Genomic DNA, 26294 nt, shown 5'->3' on the forward strand with positions numbered 1-26294 from the left:
GATTGCTATCATAAACGCCTAATATTGATCGTTATTACTCATAGTGGGAAATGCAAATATTCGCAAACTTAGCAATGGAGCAGCGTTGTGGATTAAACTCCGACACTTATCCTACAAAGAGAAACAAGCCAATGCCCAACAGTGGGTCGTTACAGGCTGAGTAAATCAATTTGAACCGAAGTGGTCAGAACGTGTTTCGTAACCAATTTCCATGCATAAAATCAGTATTAACTCGTTAACGTAACTCAATATAGAAAAAAAAAACTCAAACGCGCTCGGCCTACGTACTTACCTACCCTAAGAGTAACTAAAATAATTTTATTTTTGCTTTGTACATATTTGAGTATCTAAGAAACATGTTGTCTTGTTTATTAGTTTTCTTTCGTGTACTTATACAAAGTATTTTAAACAATGAAAAATATTTAGTTACAGATCTAATGCTGCTAGATGTTAGAAATTGTTAATTTTCTCTTCATTATAAATTCTTTTTTTTTTTTTTTTTTATAAATATTTACACAATACACACACGGTCGTCTGTTCCTAAAGTAAGCAACTTAATGCTTGTGTTATAGGTAACAGCCGACTGGTATATAGCTACATATTTTTTTTTTTCGATAAACATACTTATAAATAATACATATATAAATATATAAATAAATATGTATATTACACCCAGACTCGGGGTGGGAATCGAACCCACAACCCTCGGAGCAGAAAGCAGGGTCACTACAAACTGCGCCAACGGGCTAGTCTTTAATTAATTTTTAATTAATTACACTATTGCTTATATTTATCCATAGGTATATATTAAAAAATATAAGATATTAAAAAATTACGTTTTCAGTGGCTCTACCATTAATTAGGTACTTTCGCTTTACATCACCTACAATTTAAAATAAATAATATAATTGTTTGCAGTGCATTTATTACTGGCAATTTTATAACAAATAAGGGTCTTTTATGTGACGACGCGTTGGCGCAACAATCACAGCACTGGTTTGTGGCTGTTGCGCTGGCGGTTGCGGGTTTGATCCCCACACATGACAATTGACCATACTTTTTTTTTTGTTTGCCATGGTCTGGCTGTTTGTGCAGTTCTTGTGGGTCTCCCCAGAGAGGAATCCTCTCCCAGGAGAGCACGTTAAGCCGTCGGTCCCGGTTATCATGTACACCTGATAGTGATGTTGATAAATATATCCGCCAATTCGCATTGGAGGAGCGTGATGGATTAAGCTCTGATCTTTCTCCTACATAGGGAAAAGAAGCCTATGCCCAGAAGTGGGATATTACAGACTGAAGCGTAACGGTCTTTACTCTTTTGTGTAGAAAACTATTTAGTAGTTCGTGAAATCTGCTCAATTACATGTTTCTTTATAAATGCGGCAAGTGTAAGTATTGGTATTACATTAGATTTTAAAAAAAAGCTGTTCCTTGTGAATATATTTATACGAGCGAGTATACACGTGTATATTTGAAATGTTTTTAAGAATTGATGATTTAAATAAAAAACCAAATACCCTTTTAAAAGAATTAAGTATATTTAAATGAAATAAAACAAACTGAACTTAATGGTCACAAGCTAAAAATATAGAACAATGTATGCCTTTACACTGATTTTTAAACAAAAAAAAAAAGAACAATTATTTTGCACGTAAATAATTAAAACGACAGGATTGAGTAAAAACAGTTCCCTCAGGTGGCACGTTCAAGTGTCCCCTTCTACTATCTGCGAGGACGTGTTAATGCCAGCTTTAGGGTAATTCCGTTGATTGTTGTCCGAATATTGGGTGTCACAGTAGTTATCTCAAGTGTCTTTCTTCTCGCTGTCGTTTACAGATTTTCCAACGGCTGGCTGCGAATCCTTCTCCTTTGCTAGACGTTGCTTGCTAAATTTACCCATACCCGGTTGATAAATGACGAGACTCGGACGGTCCTGGAATTATATATAAATAAATAATTAATAAATATAAATAAACATATTATATTTTAACTAGCAAATACGTGCAGTTTAAATTATCATTACGTTTCCTAAAATTTTCCGATTTCCTCAATTTTATGTTCCTTAAGAACTTTCTACTTAAGTATTAGAAAATCTTAAAAAATAAATATTATGCTAATTGGTGAAGACGATCACGTGTTTTGCGCGTAGCGAAACATTTAGGAAGTAATTTTTATATATAAATGTATACATAGATTAGAATTTAAAAAAAATCTCTAATCCAAATACGTTTATCACAGAAATTGTATAAGCATTACATGAAGAGACATAAACTCCTAATCAAACAACTAATCATAAACATTTTACAAGCGAGAGACACCTAATACATTACATGGAGCACTCATACACAGGTCTAGTATTTTATATTCGAATATTTGGCTAATTTTACGTTGGAAAGTTATTAGGTAGCATCATTGCTCAATGAGAGGAACACATAATCAAACAGTTATTTAAACTGTATGGTGAAAATTTAAAAAGAGATAAAACACTTTTGATATTATTTGACCTTATACTATAAAACTAACCTTATTTCTTATTCTCCTTTCCGCGCGACGTTCTGAGCTCTCACTCTTTTCTTTTTCTTCTGAACCTTCTCTTTCACTTGATTTGCTTCTATCATCAAGAGAATTCTGCCTTTTGAGTATTGGCTCTTCTTTGAAAGGTATATCACCTGAATCCATACTATTTCTTCTTATTTTAGTGATTTCTACTGAATCATTTTTGGTGTCAAATTTGAATTTGGTTCGAATTGAGTCCTTATTTTTATTATCGTCATCCATTTTCACTTTACGATCCATATCCTCAATCAGTTTAGTCAAATCTTCAGTCTTCACTTGAGGTAATTGAGTGAATGGTTTGATATCATCATGATTTAAAGATTTTGATTTCCCTTCTGCAGACATTATTTTACTAATTACAGACTGCTTATCTGATTTTCCTTGTTCAACTTGTTTCAATCTCTCTTTCCTTGTGTCGCTATATTTTTTACTCTTCTGCTCGCGCGGAGGTTCCTTAAATTGATCACGCCTTTCTTTTTTCAGAAGCTTGTCATCATCACCTTCATCTTCTTTAGTCAAACACTCTTTTTTGTCTCCGTCTATTTTTTTCTTTTTATCAGCAAGATTTATACCAATTTTCCTTTGGTCTTTATATGTTTTTGATTCAAATACAGTAGCATCCTTATCAATAACTTTAGAGTCTTCATCTCTCAAATCATTACTTATCTTTTCCTTATCTCCATCCCGTGGCTTTATTTTCCTTACATCACTTTCAGCATCTTCTTCTTCCTGCAATGTTTAGTCTTGTTTAATATATATTTAAAAATACCAATACAAGTTCAAGAACATCATAAATTTACTACTTATTTATAAATTTTACAGAACTATTACTAAGGGCTACAATAATACAACCAGTCTATGACATAATATGAATAGCAAAATTCATATTACAGGTTTACATAATTAAGACTTTATTAAAACCTTTGAATGCGTGTCACCGCCACTTTTCAAAATTGTTTCCCTATTATTTTTTTTACTGCATTCACTACTAGTAGAAATAGTGAATGTATTATGTGTTTTTATGCTCAGTGCAGGATAAGAAATTTCCCAATCCGAATCAGTACTTGTTATTTCATCAGAGCCAATGTTTGAATTTGTGTCCATATTGATCACAGAAAATTCTTTACTTTTGTGATAAATTCTTTGTTCTCCGTACCAAAGATTTTGTCTTCTAAATTTATAGTTACATTCATCATAATTTTCATCATCGGATAATTCACCTGATCTCTGAATTTATTTAAATATATTATTATATTTGATTAACTATATAAGATATGTATCTACACTCATATTAAACTGAAGAGAGGTTCATGTGTTTAAACTAATTATTTCTTAGTGATCAAGATCAACAAGGAATAAATTTATTGAAGAAGGTTGTAAGCAATAAGACATCACATCAAAGTAAGTTTATCTAGTTTGATTATTATGAAACCATGGTGCCATACCTTTAATTTATTCCAAAATAAACAAACATTGATAACTACATTTTTATAATTAACAAATAGTTTACACCAGTAGGATGTGAATCCTATATTGGCGGTCCAGAAACATACTTATACAATCAGAAACACCGAGACCACAACAGACATATGTGTGGCGATTAAAACATTAGTCAAATTAATCACTGCTAGCACATACTCTTGGCTGTGACAACTGAGCTGTCAATAGAAGTTATTAATATCATATTCAGATAAACATAAAAAGTTATTAATGTACCTTTATAGGAAGATCTTTAGTTTTCCTTTCAATTCTCATCTTACGCTTATCATTTTCCCTCCTCCGACGTTCATCTCGTCCTCTTTTATCTAACTTTCGAGCGGCCAGATATTCTAATAAAGGTGTCGACTGTACTTTTTTGTCGTTTGCTGAAAAAAAGACAAAATAAATTTACTATGAGACGCATGCATAGTTATACAAATTTTTAATTAATTATTTTTATACACAATAGGCAAGTTATTATTGAACAAAATTTATATTAACCTTTATTTAAGTGATGAGAAAAGAAACCTTAAATTATCATAAGTTAGTCATAAGTTTGTACATTTATTTATATATTTTATATTAACACCAACAAGGCATACATACACTAACAAGATCAGAAAAAGAACGTATTTTTACAAGAATATTAAGTATAAGTGATGTCTTAATTATAGGTATTACAGACATTTCGGAAAAAGAAAACAGACGCACAATATACAAATAAAGTTATACATAAAAAATTCATATTAAATGAAATCACCAAAAAATTTTTTTTACTATATCTATACTAATATTATGAAGCTGAAGGAGTTTGTTTATTTATTTGTTTGTTTGAACGCGCTCAGGAACTACTAGTCCGATTTGAAAAATTCTTTCTGTGTTAGATAGCCCATTTACCGACGAAGGTTACAGGCTATATATCATTACGCTAAGATCAATAGGAGCGGAGCACTAATGAATAATGTTTCAAAATTGGGGGGTTTTTTCAAGTAACTTAATCAACGCGGACAAAATCGCGGGCATAAATCATAAAAATATAACACAGTTAAATTTAACATTAAAATTTACCACAACACACTGAAAAATTAATAAGGAATTCCAAGGACATTAATTAATAATCACAATATTAGTTAACAAAGCAATATTCATTCATATACACAATATATAATAACAATAAAAATCATCATCATGCTTAATCATGTAGCATAAATGAACCACAATACAAACATAATCAAGAAACATTGGAATTATAAAATTTTAACAAATTGTAATCAAATTTAAAAAAGATTGTATGAATAAAATATAATATAGATAATGTTATCAACGTGAATATTGAAACGGAGTGTATCATCGAGCGTAACTCCTAGATCACGTATTTAAGAGACTTCCGACAGTGCACTATTACCAATAAAACATGTTCTCGCAACAGATGTATTTTTCCTAGAATATCTTATAACGCGACATTTACCAATGTTTGAAATCATTCTGTTATCACACCTGCATAAAATCAAGATATTCAAATCCGCTTGGAGTAATTCAGCATCAGAGTCTCAGGTAACTTGTCGAAAGATTTTAAGATCATCGGCAAACAAATAACATCTTAAGTATTTAATGCAACTACTGACATCGTTGATGAAAATGTTAAACAGCAAGGGCCCAAGATTTGAGCCCTGGGGCACTCCTGAAATGGCTTAAAACGGATCAGATGTATAACCATCAACGACAACCGTAGAAGATCGCATAGTAAGATATGACTTGAACTAATCCAGTAACGGACCCGCTACACACATTACCTCACTTTTTCAAAATGAAAATGAAAATCAAAAAGAACTTTATCCAAATAGGCGTCCTTCGTCATTTTACAAATTAAAATTTTAACGTGTTTATTATTTTTGTAAAAGTAAAGCTGTGGTAGCTTTACTTCGGAATGTAGATTCTGCAGAGAAGAATCGGCAAGAAACTCCGCAGTTACTCTTTTGAAAATAATATACAAACTGTGTTTTAGTACAAAATTGTAATATCTTGTATGAAATACAGCATCGCACATCTTTATCAACTATGTAATCCTGCACCGAATAAATATATTTTATGTATTAATCTCTTTTTGATACAAACTTTAAATTTGAGTAAAAGGACTTACTTCAAGTCTGTATAAATTGTGTCAACGGAATTACCAGTATCAAGAATTTCAGTAATGGCTTCAACAAAGGAAACGAGGTTAGTGACTGTTGATCGGGCTTTCACAAACTCATGCTGTTTTAGAGCCACGAATTGTTTAAAGTGCCATGAAACAACAGGACAAATAAGCAACTCAAACCTAAGGAGGAAACAGATCATGGAGTTCCTGCGCACACTCTCCGAAGTGTATCCGATAAAAAACCGACAGGCCAGTCATACTACGCCGATTATGCAAGCTTTGCAGCTTTGGGGCGACCAAAGAACCATCACTGATGAGCCTCCTGGCTCGTCTCTCAATTAACTCAAGAAGCTCCAGCTGCTACTTGGCTGCGCCATCCCAAAGATGAGAGCAGTACTCCATGCGTGATCGAACTTGCGCTTGACATAAATTTAGAAGCTGTTCCAGAGTGAAGTACTGTCTCACCTTCGAGAGGACTGTTTGATGTTCTATGTATGAACCAAAATTGAGGGTGGATGACAAAGTAACGCAAAGAAGCTCCAGGTGGCCGGTTATGTGCCTGTGCACACCTCGGAAAAACGGAGTCAGATGGAAAAGACTTTAGCACAAGTCTATGACTATTTATTATATTATTATTTAGTTTATGATTATTTAGTGTCATGATTCCATATGTGTACGTAGTTTGATCCTCCAGATTTTTGGGCAAAAAACCTTTCCATCACAAATTCATACAAACTGGAAACCTAACTCTTAAGCCTTACGACAAGTTGCAGCATAAAGAATTTTCCCTTCAGACTTGAAATTTTCCACAACATTTATTGGAGTTTTGTTATCACTTCCAATTCCCAAATGGCCAGTAGTAGTAATCTTATCAGTTGCTGCTAAGGACTCATCACGCAGCCTAGGACTACTAATCTTAACTAGTGGAGATAGCTTGGTTGGCTGCACCCAGAGGATCATTCTCTTTCCTTATACCCTGTATTTGTGCAGAATGGATAGCATTATCAGATTTAACCTTGTCCATGTCCTGACTCGAAAATGACAATAATGCTTCATAGGATGCAATTGTGTTTTTAATTTTCTGAATTCTAGGATTCAAATCATTGTCAAAAATGTTATGCAGGTCTTTTCTAATTATTTCACGCACGCTGACAACTAGGAACTAGCTGACAAACCGGAACAAGTGGAGTGACCCTTCACACGCTGTGTGACAAACCCCACGTCAACTGGTGAACTGCAAACCACTATTTTTATTGGAATGTTCACCCCTTGGTTGTTTACACCTGCATCACATATCCACAACTTTCTGATTTCTAAACTCATTAAATTAAAGTCTTTCAGATATTCTTGTGCATACAATAGGTTATTTATCATTACATAGATGACATTGCAAAACAGGGGCATCATCCAGTGCGCCTGGGCATCCAGCGTGTTCAAAGTCCGACATGATCAGATTACAATAAAAAAATAATATGATGAAAATATTGCACAGAGTTGACATTTGAACCATGACCAATGTTTTCATTTCTGTCGTTATTCGAGCATTCAAACTGTTACACAATGAGTACTTTGCCGTAAAACGTACCTATTTTAGTGTTTATAATATGTAACAATTTTATTCAAGAGTTTATGCTTGTAATGAATAATATGTGGGTACTTGCATTTACACATATTTTTATAAACCTTAAAAGTTGTAATACGTATGTTCAACTCACTTTTACCTTTTGGGGTAAAGCTTTAGATTAGGTAAAACCGAATTTCGGGACCGTGGGGGGTTGGGGGGGGGGAGAGGGTGGGGAACGCTACCCCTGGTACCACTGTAACACCTCGGAACCCCATGGTTATGGAGATATCCATGGTTAAAGTTTTGAGGTTAGAAGAAGAATTTCGAAAGTTAGAGGAACGCTTGTCTCCGGCGCTGCGGGAAGTGCAGCCCTTCCGCCCTTGCGTGCGAAAGCACGCTAACTCATGCTCCGTTCCGCAGCGGAGGCTGATCGCCTTCGGCGACCAGCCTCAGCCGCTCCTCTACGCATTCGTTCGCGCGCTTTCGCACGGCGGGCGAGGGCTGCCCTCCCTCCCCGCCTCCGCGGCACAAAAAAAACACTCTAGGGGTAGGACAGACCAAGACCACGTGGACAGTGGGGTGCTCCGATTCGGTTTTGGGTATTTTTCGAATTTCTAAACCTATATTCTAGCACGCAATGTCACTAATTTTATTAGAATATTATGTCTGACGCGTTATTTTGTTTAAAAGTGTCGATTTGTCACACAATGCAAACGGTATGAGCTCAAAGCTTTTTCTAACCTCAAAACTTTAACCATGGATATCTCCATAACCATGGGGTTTTGAGGTGTGACAGTGTTACCTTGTATAGATTCCCCTACACCCTCCACCCTCCACACCCAAAAACCCCATAATTCGGTTTTTCTAATTCGGTTTTACCTAATCTAGATCTTAGCCTTTGAATAAGATTTGAGACTATTAGTCTCTATTGCTATTTACCACATTATTTCTATGCTACTTAGAAATATTATAACTTACTGTCATTTACAGGATATGAGTATTCAAGTTTTGGTTGATTCTCAGGTTCCTGGTCCTTAGTAAGGCTTTCTAAAAATTCCTGATATATAGGGTCACTTTCAATTGTACCACACTTAGGGTCTTTCTTTTTCTTCTTCTTAGGTATCCTTTGAAATGGTGCATATTCAACAATACCGACATATTCAACACCTGAAATAATTTTTATTAATATTAATTTCCGTATGGTAGAGAATAATGTAGAAGAAGTTTATAGAAACAATAATGACACAATTGATATTACCTCTTTCATCTAAAAAAACATATCCATCAAATTTATCTCTAAATAGATATATATCATCAACATTGACGAAATTAATATACGCTCTTGAATAAACGTTATTTCCTAGGGATGGGTCAGGTTTTGCAAAATAAAAATGATCATGTTCTGGTATTGGAGCAACCTGTTCTAAAAATGCTTCTTCAGTCATTGTAGGTGGTAAACGACGAAGTATTATCTGAAAGAAAAGAATAACTACAATACTAAACATTTTCAATAATTTATACAAAAATAATAATATTATGAGGATGTCATATTACTTTTGTCAGTGGCCGATGGGGTTTGGCCTTTTTATCCGTGTTTTTATTGATAAAAGTTTTACTGCCTGAATCAGACTGAGAATCTTTAACATCTTGGTCTTCAGTCATTGTTCTCCCTTTTATTTAATTGTTCAATTATTCGACATTACCAAAAAATCTCAGTTCAGTTCTTTGCTTAATGGCCAAAAAATCTCAATTCTATTCAATTTGTATGACACCAAAAAACTCTGTGTCGTTTTCATTGCGTGTTGATAAAATGACATAAGGAATGCTGACACTGACATTAGAAGTACAGATCTAGTACGATCTACACTTATTATTATTTATATGACTTATTAAAATAATACTTACACTTATCTGGGGGCACGGTAGTGCCCCCGCCAAGACGAACCAAAAAAAAAAAAAAAAAAACGAAAAGCACTACCTATCTTTTCTCGAAGTGCTTCGTCGTTTTTTTGAACCCTCATAACTTGGGTTTGGATTATACTAGATAAACAAAATTCTAGGGATATGATTTCAATAGTGAACTTATTAAACATATAAAGTTTCAATTGCATAGCTCTTATACTTTAGATTTTATTGATATCTAAAAAACCCCGATTTCGTCACTCACTGATGATCATCAAAATTCTTAGAGTACTTCCTGAAGTCCCAGAAAGCTGAAATTTGGTATGTAAGCTAGTATTAGTACATAAACAACAAAAAAATTCTAAAACTTGGAACTTTTACCCCCCAACCCCTTAAACTAGGGCATGGAAGTTTGTATGAGACTTCCGCAAATTTTGATGCTAGAGGTCTGAAAATTGAGGGACTCCTTGTTATTCGGCTGCCTGGTGACGGTAGCGAAACGGCCAAGACACATATTTTGACTAAGGTGTAGAGTTTGTGAAGTTAGGGCTTGTAGAGTTAGGGCGTGTAGAGTTAGAAGCTTGGCTCTACATGAGATCTGATAATTTTTTGACAGTGCGAGCCATGTGATCTCGTCTTGGCAACATTTTACATGAAAATGTTTTTGGCGGGATTATTAATGTTTCTACCAGGGCTTGGAATACCGTTAAAAATTCGGTAGGTAGCGTTTCTTTATCTTCGCAGACTTAAAGTAATTTATGGACTAAAGATAATTTAAATAAGGTTATTTTAAGGCCATAATACCTTTAATTTTTTTTCTCGATATTAACTCATGCGTCATAATTAACTTTACATTATTTAATATACCGTTAGCGATAATTGTTATCGTTACGGTCACTCGGGGTAACTTTGATTGACAAGGTAACTTTGACAGTCAAATCACAAAATTATTTTTTATTTTTTACGTGGTTCACATTTAGTGCATACAAATAAATTTATAAAATTTGTTTAAATCACAAACTTCGTTAATCAACTCTCTGAAAAAAAGAAGCTTATAAATGAAGTTTATGTCAAAAAGTTTGCTAAAAGTTCCGCGCTCAATTTTTGTATTTTTTTCAGTGGTAAACTTTTTAGATAACTCGATAATTTTCCTACTATCAAGATATGTAAAAACATAATCCATCCTTTAATATTTTTTACGTGGCATTGACGAAATCATCTGTACTCATTTGGCACTATTAATCCTAAAGAAGAAGAAGAAGAACCTATAATATGTCTATCTTAAAATCTTTTCTGTGTCAAAGTTACCCTTATGGGTACCCTTAGGGGTCCTTATAACTTTACAACAAAATTGCTAGTTTTTGATACATATTATGATTTTTATAGACGTTAAATAACTTGAAAGTATGAAAACCAACCTGAGAGCACATATTAAATTAACTCTTGTGTCTCATATTTAATATTGTCAAAGTTAGCTAAAAAAATATAGTAATAATATATTAAAGTTACCCCGATTGACAGTACCGTTAATTGCTATCTTTAAAGGAAACGAAATTATTATGCTCGTAAATTTTAATATGAAAGAGGTAGATTAAATTTGTAATTTAGGAACGTTTTATTGGTTTTGAAATTATTATTGAACGTGCCTTACTTTTTTATTTTAGTGTGCACATTTGTACTCTATTTTGGAATACAATGATGGAATATGAAATAAGCTCGTAAAGTTCGTTGTTTATTGTTATTGGACTACTTATTATTATTTATTTATCAAAATGATCTCTTGAAATAAGTTTTTTTTATTGCTAACGGAATTCGAGTATAGCGCAACAGTCACAAACTAGTATTATGGCCGTTGCGCAAACGTTTCATCTGTTCAATTATTATTACGTAACGCATTTATGTTTTACAATATAACCAATAACGATGAAACGACACTCAATATGACATTATCGTACTAATCTCTCACCATTAAAATTGGGCTTAGTTTCATGACCTTTAACAGACCGTGCTTCCCACAGTGCCAAATTAGCACAGATGATTTCGCCAATGCTACGTGTAACGAGGGCTTGGTAACGTTACCATTTCCTATTATAAAATATCGATCAATAGTGTTTAATAGATCTTACCTTTACCTTTTGTTACAACCCATTGTTTCATACCCGTCACACAATCCCGTCACAAATTCCATCTATTAAAATAAAATCACCCTGACCGGACGGAATTTTTATGGTCAGCTATACTGTTATTTAAAATTTGGAGACAATTTATAAAATAAAATAAAATGATACCTTCGAAATTATTTAATTAGTGATCCTATGAGCTTCGTTTTGACTCATTAAAACATGGATCGTCATAACTAAAATATGTTTTCTCATCTAAATTAAAAATATCTGAATATGTAAATAAATTTTTATCGTTCAGAGATGTCTAATGAATATTAAATAAAATTGAAACTTAACAAAATTATTAGACTAGTATGAAAAGCCAATAATCCTCAGTTGTTAATTTATACTGTGCGATAGCCGTAAACGTTTGTCTTTGTCATTTTAACACTTTTTGACTTTGATAGAGATTATAACCTCATCCTCATAATATTATCATTAAAATATATTCAAAATAAATTAAATACTAGATTAGTTAAAATAAGAAGTCATCATGTTTAACTGTGTATCTTTATGTAGAAATTTGAAACATCACAATGTTATGTTTTATACAAGAAATATTAGTACTTCAACAAATTTTTTTAACACAAACTCTGAATCTTCGAGCATATCTGAAAAGGGTAGCTTTGCGAAATCATTTGAAAAACAAACACAATTACTTCAAGAGCCAGAACAAAAACAAACCTTTGCTTCATTACTTCGGAATTCAAAACTTATCGATGTCAGTTTTTCTGTTATAATGTAATTTATACTTTGCTACCTAAATTTGTAATACCTTATAACTAGTATTATTTTCAGCTTGGAGATCCAGTAAATAAAATCGTTATAGGAAAAATATTTCATGTCGTAGAAGATGATTTATATATAGATTTTGGTTGGAAATTTCATTGTGTTTGCACGAGACCTACAAGCAGAAAAGATGAATATGTTAGAGGAGCAAGAGTTAGAATACAAATTAAAGATCTGGAGCTTTCGTCAAGGTTTCTCGGTTCCAGCACAGATCTTACGCTATTGGAGGCTGATTGTAAATTATTAGGTATTGTATCTTCACCTGTTAGAACAACCCCAAGTGAAAAAACAAATTAGTTAGTACAGTATGAATACTTAGTAAACAAAACAATAAAGAAATTAGCTTTTAGTGTTTTTTATTTTTATTTTTTATTTCTGGTAATATAAGAAAAGCAGTCATTAAGTCAATAACGATATATTAAATGAATTATGTTTCATTATAGAATATTTTATCCAATTGTGTGTCCACTTAAACATCGGCATTTATGGGTTCAATTGCCATTCTTAACTGAAGCGTGAAGATGTTTGTCGTAATTGTTATCAGATTTGATTGTGATCATTACCAACATTAGGGAAATTATCCGCTGCTCCACTATGGGCTGGCAGATATATTCCCTACTTCGAGAAGCAATCTCTATCAGGTGTATATGATAACAACTGAGACCGATAACCTGCTCTCTGAGGCACAGTGGGGAGACCCACAGAACAGACAGACAAACCAGATGAAATATCTGTACAAATACAAATATCCATCCCAAACAGGAATCAAAACTGCAAATTGCCAGTGATTTTAACGCATACATGGCACATGCACCACTAAAGCGGTAGTTGCACAGTGGAGCAGTGTGTAAGCTTATCCGATATGGACAAAGAAGCTTTTGATCACCAATGGGATGTTAGTCTGAGTATGGTCTTATGCAGAGTAATTATCCCAAGTATCAATATATAATAATAACTTCCTTTTAAATAGATAACATAATTATATGTACGGTGGCTGCTTGGATTAGTTTGTTTATTATTCTTCAACTAGCTGTAACCAATACTTCGTTCGCGTGGGAGATTCTATCTAAATACTCATTATTTTTAGCGGTGTGATCCTGATCCCATAGGAATTCTGGGACAAAAGGTATATGTTGCCATGTAACCTCCCTAATCTTATTATAGCTGTTTTAAAGACAGATGTACAGACAGACAGACAGGCAAACATTTAAAAACCTTTCTAATTTATCATGCAAATAAAAAAATATCTTTTTTTATACAACTAGGTCAGCAAAAAAGCGTATAGCTCACCTGATAGTAAGCAATTTCCGTAGCTTATAGACACCTGCAACACCAAAAGCATAGCAAGCACTTTGTACTGGTATTTCCCCAGTCGGGGTGCTCTAGAATTTGAGCAGTATATTTCCTGTTGTGCCGCCCTACCTCAGTTATTTCAGTATTATAATAACTATAAAAACTTGACAAAACAGTACATTTTTTGGTATGCAGAATGAAGTATTTTAATTTATTGTTTATTTACTATTTATATATTTTTTTTATAATTTAACCCTTTTGAGATTTAAGTTGTTTTTACTCGCAAAAATTGTCGTATTTAATAGAAAAACGTTTGGTTATTTCATATCTATCTGGGTACTCGCGCGCAGTAAACGCGTATATTTCGATAAAAAGTAGCCTATATGTGGCTCGACTACCTCGTCTATTTTCCAGGTATAGTCCCTTAAAAATTAGTTTAGCCATTCCGGAGATTAGCCCGGACAAACAGAAAGAAAGACAGACGGACAAAATTTTAAAATTGTTTGTGTTTTAGTGTCATGTAATATGCACTTGAAAAAACACAGTTACGTTAGTATTACGCTTCAGCCTGTAATATCTTACTGCTGGGTGTATGTCGCTTTCCCCGTGTAGGAGGAAGATCAGAGCTTAATTCAACACACTGTTCCAATGGGGGTTGGCGAATATATTCCCTACTATGAGTAACGATCGCTATCAGGTGTACGACGCGTTGGCGCAACGATCGCAGAGCTGGTTTGTAGCTGTTGCGCTGGTGGTTGCGGTTTCGATACCTGCGCGAATTTACTCGACCATTTTTTCGTCGACCTACGTTGTACTATAATACCGCATAACTTTTCACTGTGTGTATCGATTTTGATAATTCCTTATTTAATCGAAAGCTGATGCTTTGTTTTGTAGTCATTTAAATTTGATCGAGGTCTGATGACTACCTTTTAAGTAGTCTCTGATAACGCGTATTTGCTTACTATTTCTTCGTTACCCGACGTTGTTTTATTTATCGATGTAATTGAAGTCGGTTTTTCTTTCGTTTAGAGAGCAAAGAAATGCTAAAACTATTGTATCGCATAATTTCAGTAAAATCACGCCTACACACAGTGCTGGAGAAAATGATGTCCTCACTTGTTGTTCCACAAATTGGAAGTAACTTTTTTTTTGTACCACTAGCGTTGCAAGGCGATCCATCCTAAAATAAGTGGTCACGTAGGCTATGAACGTCTAGAAATATCGCGAGCACTTTGGGGACCCTATCCATCTCTGAGTAGTTCTGCTACCGTACTCACCAGAGGCAAAGAACAATATTTGATTCCAGCTTTATTTGGTTCTGATCTTGGTTGAGGTACTTCTCTAGTCGGGGTTCTACAGATTTTGAGCAAGATATTCCTACCTCAATACCTCCCTACCTCATCTGGAAATTGAAATATTCTTTCTTGTGTGTGAGTATAAAGGTCGGTTGTTAGATTTCGCTTGGAGATAGTTTGGACTATGATTTTCTTTCATGTGTTAAATTAACTCCGAAACAAGACTGATAGTGCCTAGTGCAAGCACAAAGTGTGTGATCTCAAATAATGTCTCGCAAAAATCTCGGAGTCTTCTTTATTCTACGAGCATAGACGAAATAATCTGTGCTATCTTGGGATTAGTGAAAGCCATTAATTTCAAATACTAATAATAATAATTAGGGGTGTTTTATATAAAACAAATTATTTCAGTTCAACAATTTAATTGACATACATAAATACAGACAAAAATACTTTTGTAATCTACCACACAGTTTCAATATTTTATTGTCACATCGAGATAAAACAGGTGTTACAGCATTTTACTTTATATTTAAACGTTAACAAGCTTAAATATAATTCAACTTTTTTAACGAGTTGCCGTTGTTGTGTTATTAAAATATGCGAAGGAAAGTTTTGGTTACGAATTACATAGAGGAACGTTGATTATGGAATGTTATAAATTCAAGACTTCGTTTCGATTTATAATTACTGTGATATTGCATTCAGTCTGTAACATCCCACTGCTGGGCAGAGGCCTCTTCTTCCACGTAGGAGAAGGATTGGAGATTAATCCACCACGCTGTTCCACTGCGGGTTGGCGGATTGTGACATTGTGATATATTCGTAAAAAAATTGTTTCCTTCTTTAAGTACATGAAAATTGAATGTAACCTTGAAAAAATAGTTTTAATTTTAAATGTTATCAACGAGTGTGAAGGTAACCAAAAACATCCCATGTAAGTATTCGAAAATATAGTTGCTAAATTTGTAAGGAAAATTAATCGTATTTTTAATTATTACTAGGGTATTGTCTGGTAGATAATCACAACTTAATATATACTTTAAATTACTGAGAAAAAAAGGAAAGTAAAAGTATGCTTAGTTTAATGCGACTTAAAAATATCACAGCCCCTATTCTTTTTATAACTTTCATTCTGTTAAATAAATATAATATTGCAAGTATCTTATAATTTAGATCAAAAATCATGAGATTCACGTCAATATTAGTATATCATACCTCATGAAGAGAAAGCTTTTTTTCTTATTATAGATGTTTTATACATCATAGAGAGTCGAATAATTATTTGGTAGAATAATTTATAGTAATTTGGTCAGCATAGCAAAATTTTTATTTAATGTTTTGGATATTAACGGCATCAGTTTTATGTTTATCCCTACTTGTACTTATATGTTTTGAATGTCATCTATCATAATCGTCGTTCTCACAAGTCACAAGAAATAGTTTGTTTACAGTTTTGAAACTAAACATAGATTTCATTTGATTAACAAGTTGTTTTGTCAACTCATGACAGAAAGGCACGATCTTGCCTGTTCGAGTGTCTATAGATTGTTTTTCTTACAATTAAGATATAATCCTGCTAATTGTTAACATACATACACTACAATAATATTTGAAGATTTAACACACCTACCTAATAAATAATAAGATTTAAATATTTACTGAATTTTGTCACCATTTCTGGACACTATTTCTTGTGTGCTAGGGTCTTTGACTTCTATATCTTCAGCCTCACGTTTTACGTCAAGAATCTCATCTACTCTATCAGTGCTTTGTTCGATTTGCTTGATCTGACTTGGATGGGTACGTTCCCATTCCTTTAAATACTGAACAACTGCTGTATGATTGAAAGTCTCAGCCTCGTTCAGAGGTCGACTTCCCCAGCGATCTTGTGGGTCATGGGGTACGCCGCATTGCGCCAGTAAAAAGTCTACACAAGATAGATGTCCTTCTGCAGCTGCAAGATGTAATGCTGTACGTCCATCGTAATCTGATAGAGTCATATCCATTCCAGATAAATGGTGCCTAAAACATCAAATCAATTATAATGTAACGAGGCATTATCAAACTACAAGAGAATCAATCTACGACAGCTTGCAACGGAAATAAAAAGGCATTTTTTATTAAATAAACGTAACTGCAAAATAAATCAATTGTTGTTCATAAAATTTATATGATATGAGTCAATACAACAGCGAAAAGTATATTAATTACATAGTGACTTGATTTAAAATAATGTGTATCTGGTGAGTTTTTGAAATGTAAAATTTAAATATGTGAAATCAGCTTAAATTAGATCGAGCTATGTTTAGCAATACGTGAAAATTGAAATTAATTTATTTAGCAGCAGTTTTACTTGAATAATAATTTCTATTCTGTTGATGAAGATTTTTCTTTCGTTTCTTGTTTAGATTCCTCGGGAGAATCCGAAGTACTGACAACACATACAAAATGATATATATTTTTTGTTTGAAGAATTTTTATTACATATTCTTGTTTACGTGATTTATTCAAAAGCTTTGGACATGTAATAAAATGTTTTGAAGACAAAAAATGATCAATGAATTACCTTCGTAGAGCGCTTAAATCTCCACTAGCGGCTGAGAACAAAAGGTTTACAATACTGAGACCCGTGGATTCGAATTTGTAACGACGAGGATCCTTTTTGTGACTTGCATAGCGAATATTATCATATTTATGGAAATTGAAACGCTTGATTAATTCCTGAAATATACCAATTAAAATTTGAGTAATTATAAACAATTAATGAATAAATTAACAAAAAGACAACATTATTTACATCGCAAAATTGGAGACCTCTGCAGCTATTTCCAAGAGGATCCAGTGGAGGAGACCATGTGCAAATGCCCATGACATTTGGAACAACAATGAGCATAGCGCCTGATACTCCTGACTTTGCTGGTAGACCTACTTTAAAGGCAAACTGGCCGGAATAGTCATACATTCCACAGCTATGCATTAATGACAAAACATTGCGAACGGAATCAGGACGAAGAACTTTTTCATCGGTGATTGGACAAATACCACCATTCGCCAGTGTAGCACCCATGATTGACATAATGTCACAGTTAGCTTCCATCGAACAGCACTGAAAAAGTTTTTCAAATCTGTAATATACGTATCATTTGAAAAAATCAATAATACATAGATTTTACCAAATAAAAATACCTGAAAGTAAAAGTCCATACATTCTCGCAGATTAGTTTTTTCTGGGTAGCATTTATGCTCCCGCATGTAAAATCCTAAAGCATAATTTCTATCCGCAGCTTCACGTTCAGATAAAAATACCGCGTTATTGAAACCCAATACTTCGTTCCCGGCGAGACGACTAAAGAATGACATAACGTAGTCGAATTTTTCTGCCAGAGTCATCTCTGGTTTATCTAACGTCTTCAATAACGAGCAAACCAAGATTGCACCGGCGTTAATCATAGGGTTGTGAGGTTTCACTGGAAGATGAATTAAGTCGGAAACATTTTTAATTTTTTTTTAAAGAGCAAGTACAGTACCAAGGTTTTTAAAAAATGGTGGTAAGATAGATTGTAAATAAACTTATGAATTTATTCATATACAAAACATTACACAACGATACATTTACAAAATATTAAAAAATATTTATAGTAATACTAGCTGACTCGGCAAACGTTGTCTTGCCGCTAAACGCTATTTAAAAATAGGGGTTGAACGTAGAGGGTTGAAAATTTAGGGTTGTATGTATTTTTTAATGTTGTATCATAAAAAAAATTAAAAAAAAAAAAATTTATTTAAAAATTAAAAAGAAAATTAGGGGTGGACTACCCTTAATATTTAGGGGGATGAAAAATAGATATTGTTCGATTCTCAGACCTACCCAATATGCATACAAAATTTTATGAGAATGGGTCAAGCCATTTCGGAGGAGTTTAACTACAAACACCGCGACACGAGAATTTTATATACTAAATTTTAATTTAGAAATCGATGTTAATTATAAAATCGTATCGTTCGTAGTGAGAACGACCATGACATTCGAGTGGGGAGAATGACAGACAGAATGACCGTGACCGTTTAATTTAAGTTTAAAATTAAGCGTTGGATTGTTGCTATGCTTTGAAATACGTAGGTATATATAATATATTATGTTGTAAATTTTTCCTTATATTAAAAGCGTTATAATAGCTTAAACTGAAAGAAATTAACCGTTTTAGAAACAAATAAAACATTTATATGTGAAGATTTTCATTTTATATTAAGTTAGAGACTTATTAAGTAATTTAATAATGCTATACAACAACAACAACACCAACCACTCTTGTAGTTTTGCGTGTAGTCGCCTAAAACACCGACTGTTTGCGGGTTCGATTCCCACTCGGGGTAGATATTTGTATTTGTATAAATATTTCTTTCCGGTTTAGGTGTCTGTCCATGTGGGTCTCCCCACCGTGCCTCGGAGTGTACGTTAAGCCGTCGGTCCCGGTTGTTATCATGTACACCTGATAGCGATCGTTACTCGTAGTAGGGAACTTATCCGCCAACTCTCAGTGGAGTGGCATGGTGGATTAAGCTCCAAACCTTCTTCTTCATGGAGAATGAGGCCTAGCAGTGGAATGCTAGTAGCTGAGTTGTTATAATGTATATAACGACTATATATATGTCGATATAATGTGTTATAATGTATTACAACTGTACAAACATATAATGTAACATACGCTTCAGCCTATAATATCCCACTACTGGGCATATGCCTCTTTCACCATGTAGGAGAAGGATCAGAGCTAATGTAATATAGGTAAGATACGGTAAAGTACGGTAAGTTTACGGTTAAAGTGACATTATTATCTCGATATAAATATACTACAATACCCACTGTTGTGATCTAAGACGAGTTCATTGAAGTTACGTCCGCTAGGCTCGGTGCCAATGTACTTATGCACCACGTCAGGGCCTAAAGTTTCGAGTGCCATCGCATATGTCAACGGTTTACTTGTAGACTGTAGAGTGAAAGGCACATTAACGTCACCTGTGAAACAAACGTGGGTTAAATAATTACGCAAATGTTTTTAAAAAATAGTAATTCATCTAAAAAGGTGTGTAATTTACCAATAGAAAAGCGTTGTCCATCGATAGTGCAAACACTAACGCCCCAACTTTCTGAGCTAGCTCGAGCTAATTGCGGAATGTAGCTAGCCACTTTACCATCCGTGTTGCTTTTAGCCGCCCAATACATTTCTTCAATATCTTTAATGAAATCTTGAAAATCTGGTATAACAAATTGACTGCGAAAAGCTCTCGTAATCAATACGATGTTAGGAGAAATGACTTCTTTAAACGTTTTCCTGTCTAATTTAAGTGTTTCTGGTGATCCGCTTTCAAAGTTTGATTCTTTGTGTACCTTGTACAAATTTTGCATGACTTCCTTCACCCTAGGATCGTTTTTTCTGATTCCAGTCGTTCTTAACGCCTATAATGTAAATTAGGTTAATTTTATTTCAATTTTAAATACACATATAATGTAGTACCTACAACAGTACTTACAGCTAGAAACTTTCCCACTGGAAGTAGTCCTGTATCTTCATTTTTAAACATGTCAAACAGAACATCATCTGCGTTTTTGTGTGAGCCTTCACGTACTCTAAACAATAAGAATAAAATCCACTTATTTAAATTAATGACCTGCATATGCATATAATTATAGTAACATGACATGCAATCATACAAGATATTTCAGCCAAGTAGCACAAAAACGATAATAAAGATTTGATTGATTAGTCACATAAACTACATTCATATTTACTGATTTAGATAGTGCAAAGTGATTTCGTCACAACTTATTTGTGCGTCAACTTATTGTCTCGAGATTAAAAGCGTCAGGCGGGTGTGTCGGAGACGTAGTAAATACCACGATAATAAGTCAACAATCACCTGACGTTGATATTTTTGGATAGCGACCAAGGCAGTAAAAAAAAACAAGGATAATTAGTGTAAAATATGCTAGAACAGTTTGAAAACATTCAACGTTTTCTTTTCTATTAATACATCAAACGCTGTAAATTATGCAGAATTTTTCAATTTAATTTTTTTATTTGCTTAATTTTTTTTTTTTACTTTGCATAACTAAAACAGCTAGCGTATTTCTAAAAATTAATTAAATATAGAGCGCTTATTTTTTTTTTTAATTATTCTACTTCGGACTAAAATGCAATGCCAGCGGGACGCTCAAACAAACAATTTACTGTGATTGTGCCCGTAAGCAATGCTTCAAAAAATGAAATTGTATTCCAGGATAAGACTTAATGATTATTTATTTTAAAATTTAATTAAAATTGTTATCATTATACAGTATCGTAATAATCGCCACAACTCTACAATTAATATTTAAGCTATACTCACTTACACTTAAACTAAAAACACAGCATCTCAACTACTACGAAAAAATTATAAGCAACACATTCTGTGGAAAAAAAACCAAACTGGAAATGTAATCAGCTTCAACTAAAATTTAAATTTGCCAATCTTGAACCACTCGTCCATTGCACCATGCTTGATGTCAGATCGTTTCAGCATGAGTTACTACTAATAAAAGCGTAGACGAAGCTTTAAAAACTACGACATAGTGCTTGGGAGTTGTAAAAATCTAAATCTATTGAATACGAAAAAACATTTTAAAATAAGCATGCAGTGTCCCGTGTTTGAAGGTACTCACGCTGGATCTAAGTTGTGCACGAATGAGTAGTGTCTGCACCATGAAATGGGAACAATAATGTTCTATTAGATGGTTACTATATTAAACACTGACTTCTTATATTTATAGACGGCGTTTCTATTTCAGGATTTATTATTCAGTCTTTTTATTACTCTTTATGGTGTGCACTTGAAATGTCAGGGGTGAATTGACAAGGCCTTTGCGCACGACGTATACGATAAAATTATTCCGTCCGAAGTCCCGACATTATTACAGATCAATAGAAGTTGATACGTGTGATTGAAACAATTGATTTTCAATAAAACACTTCTCACATTACTGTACATATATAAAATATCCTAACGTACTGTTCTGTTGAAAATTTTAAAACTATATTCAGACAGCTATGTAATATGCACATATCCTTACCTCATGTCGATAGACTGAGCGGCATAGAAATTCGGTGCTGAATTACGCCATTTCTGAAATAAAATTACATTTGAAACTTCTGACTAAAATAGATGATTAATTTTACCGGTCCGTTACAAGTTAAGATATCACGGTCACATAGCCCCAATATTTTAATGGAACGATTTAAAGCGTAACATAATGGACACTCACAGGTCTTTGTATAACATATACGGGTCTCACTTGACTATAATGTCGATAGCAGATGCATGTCGCCGGCTGTTTGTAAAGGGGGCTGATGGCAGCGAGCCTACGGAGCTGACGGCTATTCATATCGGCGGACGACGGGCTAAAATGAACAGATGAGTGTTCGTTCTACAGCCCACCTTCAACGCGCACGCGCTAACTGTCGCGCCGGCCCCTCGAGCGCTGCACGTTTATCTATCTAAGTAACGTTATTTACTTCGTCGGTGACGCGACGTTACGTGAAATGCAAACATTCGTGAAAATGTTAAATTTTATAATTTTATTTCGCTCTGAATTATGTGAATTCCCGTTACGTACTTGCGGAAATAATGGTGTATAATGTTAGTTATCTCATATTACAGTACTAACCAACGCAATTTTCAGCTTAGCTTAAGTACTTATACCTATCGCTTAGATTCTGCTGATTTTTTGAAATAAAATAAAAGCTATTCAGCGTGATGGTAACAGTAGACTTCTGTTATAATTATTTACGTACTTACATAATTGTCGTTGAGTGTCGTCATATTATCTTTCTTACATTTAGCAGATCGTTATGCAAATGAATAAAACAATCACTGTAATATCACGATTAAAATGTCGTCACAAGGATTTTACTTGAGTCATATCCGTACATTACTGTGAAATATACTCCTATTCGTGTGATTGAATTCAGGCGTGTCTTCGAGGAAAATTACAAATTTTAATTCAACAACTATATAATGAGATACTAAAAAACTTTGAATATATACAAAAATAAGTAACTAATTGCCTTAAAAACAATATAGAAACGGATGTAATGCCATTTGGGTCAATATTCATTGTAGTTATTATAATAAAGCTAAAATCTAGCCTTGATTTTAATCATGCGAAGCGATTAGTTTTAACAATATGCTGTATGCTAAACGATATATTTTTTGGTATAACCTTTTATAGTATTTCAACATTAAAATGTATGACCATGAAGACAATATTTTGTATTAATTTGGTACATGTAAGCATATAGAGGAAAAATATGCATTACCATATAAACAGGCAAAATCATGTTAATAATGAGAAACTCAAAAATCAAATGTATCATTTCAAAGTCTGACACATTGTTCATATATAGTTTTCGACAGAGTTAATCTATTTTTTGTATGATTTTTTAACGTAGTTTTGTAAGAAAGCGAATCAGTTGAATTGAAATTATTGTAACTTAATAAGTTGTTTAGTTCTCTTGTTAAATACTAAACTTAAAACGCCTATAAATTTATTTGAAATAATTTATTCGGCCAATAAGATTCCATAAAAATTATAATTGTATTTTTAATCTTAAAATTTTAGAACCAATCAATTATGTGGTTGATTACAATCTTGACTATACTTTCTATTTTATTTTTCAAGCCCTACGTTAAACCAATAATTGATTCGCTTCAGCCTGTAATATCCCACTACTGGGCATAGGCCTCTTTCCCCATGTACGAAAAGGATCAGAGCTTAATCCACCACGCTGCTCCAATGCGGGTTGGCAGATATATTCCCTACTACGAGTAACGATCGCTATTAGGTGTACATGATAACAACCGGGACCGACGGCTTAACGTGTTCTCCGAGGCACGGTGGGGAGACCCACAAGGACTGCACAAACACCCAGACCACGGCAAACACCTGTATGGCCAATACAAATGTTTGTCATGTGCGGGGATCGAACCCGTAACCCCCAGCGCAACAGGCACAATCCATAGCTGTGACCGTTGCGCCAACGCGGCGTAATAATTGATTCAGAACTCAGAATTTCAACATAGGCATATAAATATATTCTTTTAATAAATTTGTTTTATGACACAATCAGAAAAGTCAAAAAAGTTTACAAATAGGTCGAAAAAGTATACATCTAGGTATACAATTAATAAAATTGGAGTGTCTGTTTGCAATATTAAAATAACCGCTTTTTACTAAATATATATGGATGTATATACAGTACATATACCAAAATATTTTTTTTTACAATTGTTGTCTGTCTGTTCCGGCTAATCTCTGAAACGGTTCGACCGATTTTGACGGGACTTTCACTGGTGGATATCTGATGTAGTAAGAAGTAACTTAGGCTATTTTTATTTCAGAAATTTATTTATTTTATTACTCTGAGAACAGAACAAAAACTTTTTTGTTAAATTCCATGCAGACGAAGTCGCAGGCGCAGCTTTTACAAAAAAAAAATGTAGCTAAGTTGGGGAAAACAATAATTTTTAATTTAATTTATATAATATTATCAAAATTACACTCGGGCTTGCTTTTGTACGTTGTTAAATGCAATAATTTTGTGTTTGCTCGCGAACAAAAAATATCTGACCTCATTTACATCGACAAGTTTTACGATCTAGGTAGTTGATAAAACAGTCAATTTAATACATTGGAGCAGCGTGGTGGATTAAGCTCTGATCCTTCTCCTACACGGGGAAAGAGGCCTATGCCAAGTAGTAGGATACTACAGACTGAAGCGTGTTAATACATATTATTAGGGGTCACTCGAAAAGTACTCGCTATAAATCGACCAAATTTAATAAGACCACCCATAAAACTAATCAATAAATTAAATAGGAGCACATGACAAACATCAGCTTTCAATTAAAAAGGGGATTACCGAAGTCGGTAGGTACACCCAGTAAAAAGTTAAGAGTGTCATCATCATCATTACAGCCTATACAGTCCACTGCTGGACATAGGCCTCCACAAGTTTACGCCAAAAATAACGTGAACTCATGTGTTTTGCCCATAGTCACCACGCTGGGCAGGCGGGTTGGTGACCGCAGTATTGGCTTTGTCGCACCGAAGACGCTGCTGCCCGTCTTCGGCCTGTGTATTCCAAAGCCAGCAGTTGGATGGTTATCCCGCCATCGGTCGGCTTCTTAAGTTCCAAGATGGTTGTGGAACCTTAGTCGCCTCTTACGACACCCACGGGAAGAGAGGGTATACGTATATAAGTAATGATATTTAATTTTTGAGTTGAATATCGATGTAATGTTATAAAGTATCAAAATAAATTATATTTAATATAACATTAAGTCTAAAACATCTATAAAAATAAATAAAATTGGAGTGTCTGTTTGTAATATTAAAATAACCGCTCTTTACTAAATGCATGATTTATATGCGTTTTGAAAATATATATGCATATACCAAAGTAGCATTTTTTACAATTTTTGTCTGCTTGTCTGTCTGTCTGTTTGTTCCGGATAAAACGGCTGGACAGATTTTGACGGGACTTTCACTATAGCAGATAGCTTTTGTAATAAGGGGTAACTTAAGCTACTTTTATTATAGAAATTTATTTATTTTATAACTCTACAAACTGAACAATAACTTTTATGTTAAATTCCACTCGGGCGAAGTCGCGGGCACGGCTAGTTAATAATATAAAGCAAACAATCTATAATTTACCTCAAATTCATTACCACTTTCCATTACGAAATCTTCAAAACTGCACTTAGATTCCAAACGCATACGAAATTCGAAGTGATTATTAAAAAAAGAGGAGAATGAGACCAAGCTGTGCGAATCAGGCGCCGTCTTCGCTCAAACTGTACTGATCCATTATTTCAGCATGTCGCTTATAAATACTACTTCAAGGAGTGCCAAGAACTGCGTCGGGAATCAACTTATATTTAGATTGTATATGATTGTAATCATTTTGTTTGAAAGAAGTTTAGTTATTATGTTTTTAGGACATCTTTACCGGAGCATACAAATAATTGTACTTTCTAGAATTTAAAGACGAAAAATTCGTATTTTTTGGAAA

General features: G+C 33.7%; 3 protein-coding genes across 4 annotated transcripts; 1 reads left to right on the plus strand and 2 right to left on the minus strand.

Moving 5' to 3' along the window:
- Positions 1-1514: 1514 nt before the first annotated feature.
- LOC123669727 (regulator of nonsense transcripts 3B) lies at positions 1515-9557 on the minus strand. Its single transcript, XM_045603321.1, has 6 exons — positions 9291-9557; positions 8995-9208; positions 8715-8903; positions 4273-4421; positions 2524-3285; positions 1515-1933 (listed from the first exon to the last, which is right to left on the minus strand). Exons 1-6 carry the CDS (start codon positions 9396-9398, stop codon positions 1805-1807), a joined length of 1551 nt encoding a protein of 516 aa, XP_045459277.1. The 5' UTR covers positions 9399-9557; the 3' UTR covers positions 1515-1804.
- A 2583-nt stretch (positions 9558-12140) lies between these two features.
- LOC123669737 (28S ribosomal protein S28, mitochondrial) lies at positions 12141-12938 on the plus strand. The gene is made up of 2 exons (XM_045603331.1): positions 12141-12521; positions 12599-12938. The coding sequence occupies exons 1-2, from the start codon at positions 12294-12296 to the stop codon at positions 12884-12886; spliced, it is 516 nt and encodes a 171-aa protein (XP_045459287.1). The 5' UTR covers positions 12141-12293; the 3' UTR covers positions 12887-12938.
- Positions 12939-15638: 2700 nt separating this feature from the next.
- On the minus strand, positions 15639-26078 carry LOC123657040 (glutaminase liver isoform, mitochondrial). 2 transcript variants are annotated; one of them, XM_045592648.1, is made up of 10 exons: positions 25937-26078; positions 22292-22344; positions 21884-21916; positions 20716-20812; positions 20281-20641; positions 20048-20200; positions 18370-18650; positions 17981-18289; positions 17750-17904; positions 15639-17205 (listed from the first exon to the last, which is right to left on the minus strand). In XM_045592648.1, exons 1-10 carry the CDS (start codon positions 25997-25999, stop codon positions 16839-16841), a joined length of 1872 nt encoding a protein of 623 aa, XP_045448604.1. In that variant the 5' UTR covers positions 26000-26078; the 3' UTR covers positions 15639-16838. The 2 variants fall into 2 exon arrangements, with proteins under 2 accessions (XP_045448604.1, XP_045448598.1); XM_045592642.1 differs by lacking the exons at positions 21884-21916; positions 25937-26078 and adding an exon at positions 22484-22672.
- Between the last annotated feature and the right edge of the window lie 216 nt (positions 26079-26294).

Source organism: Melitaea cinxia, chromosome 1, assembly GCF_905220565.1.
Source record: "Melitaea cinxia chromosome 1, ilMelCinx1.1, whole genome shotgun sequence".
Classification (NCBI taxonomy): Eukaryota; Metazoa; Arthropoda; class Insecta; order Lepidoptera; family Nymphalidae; genus Melitaea; species Melitaea cinxia.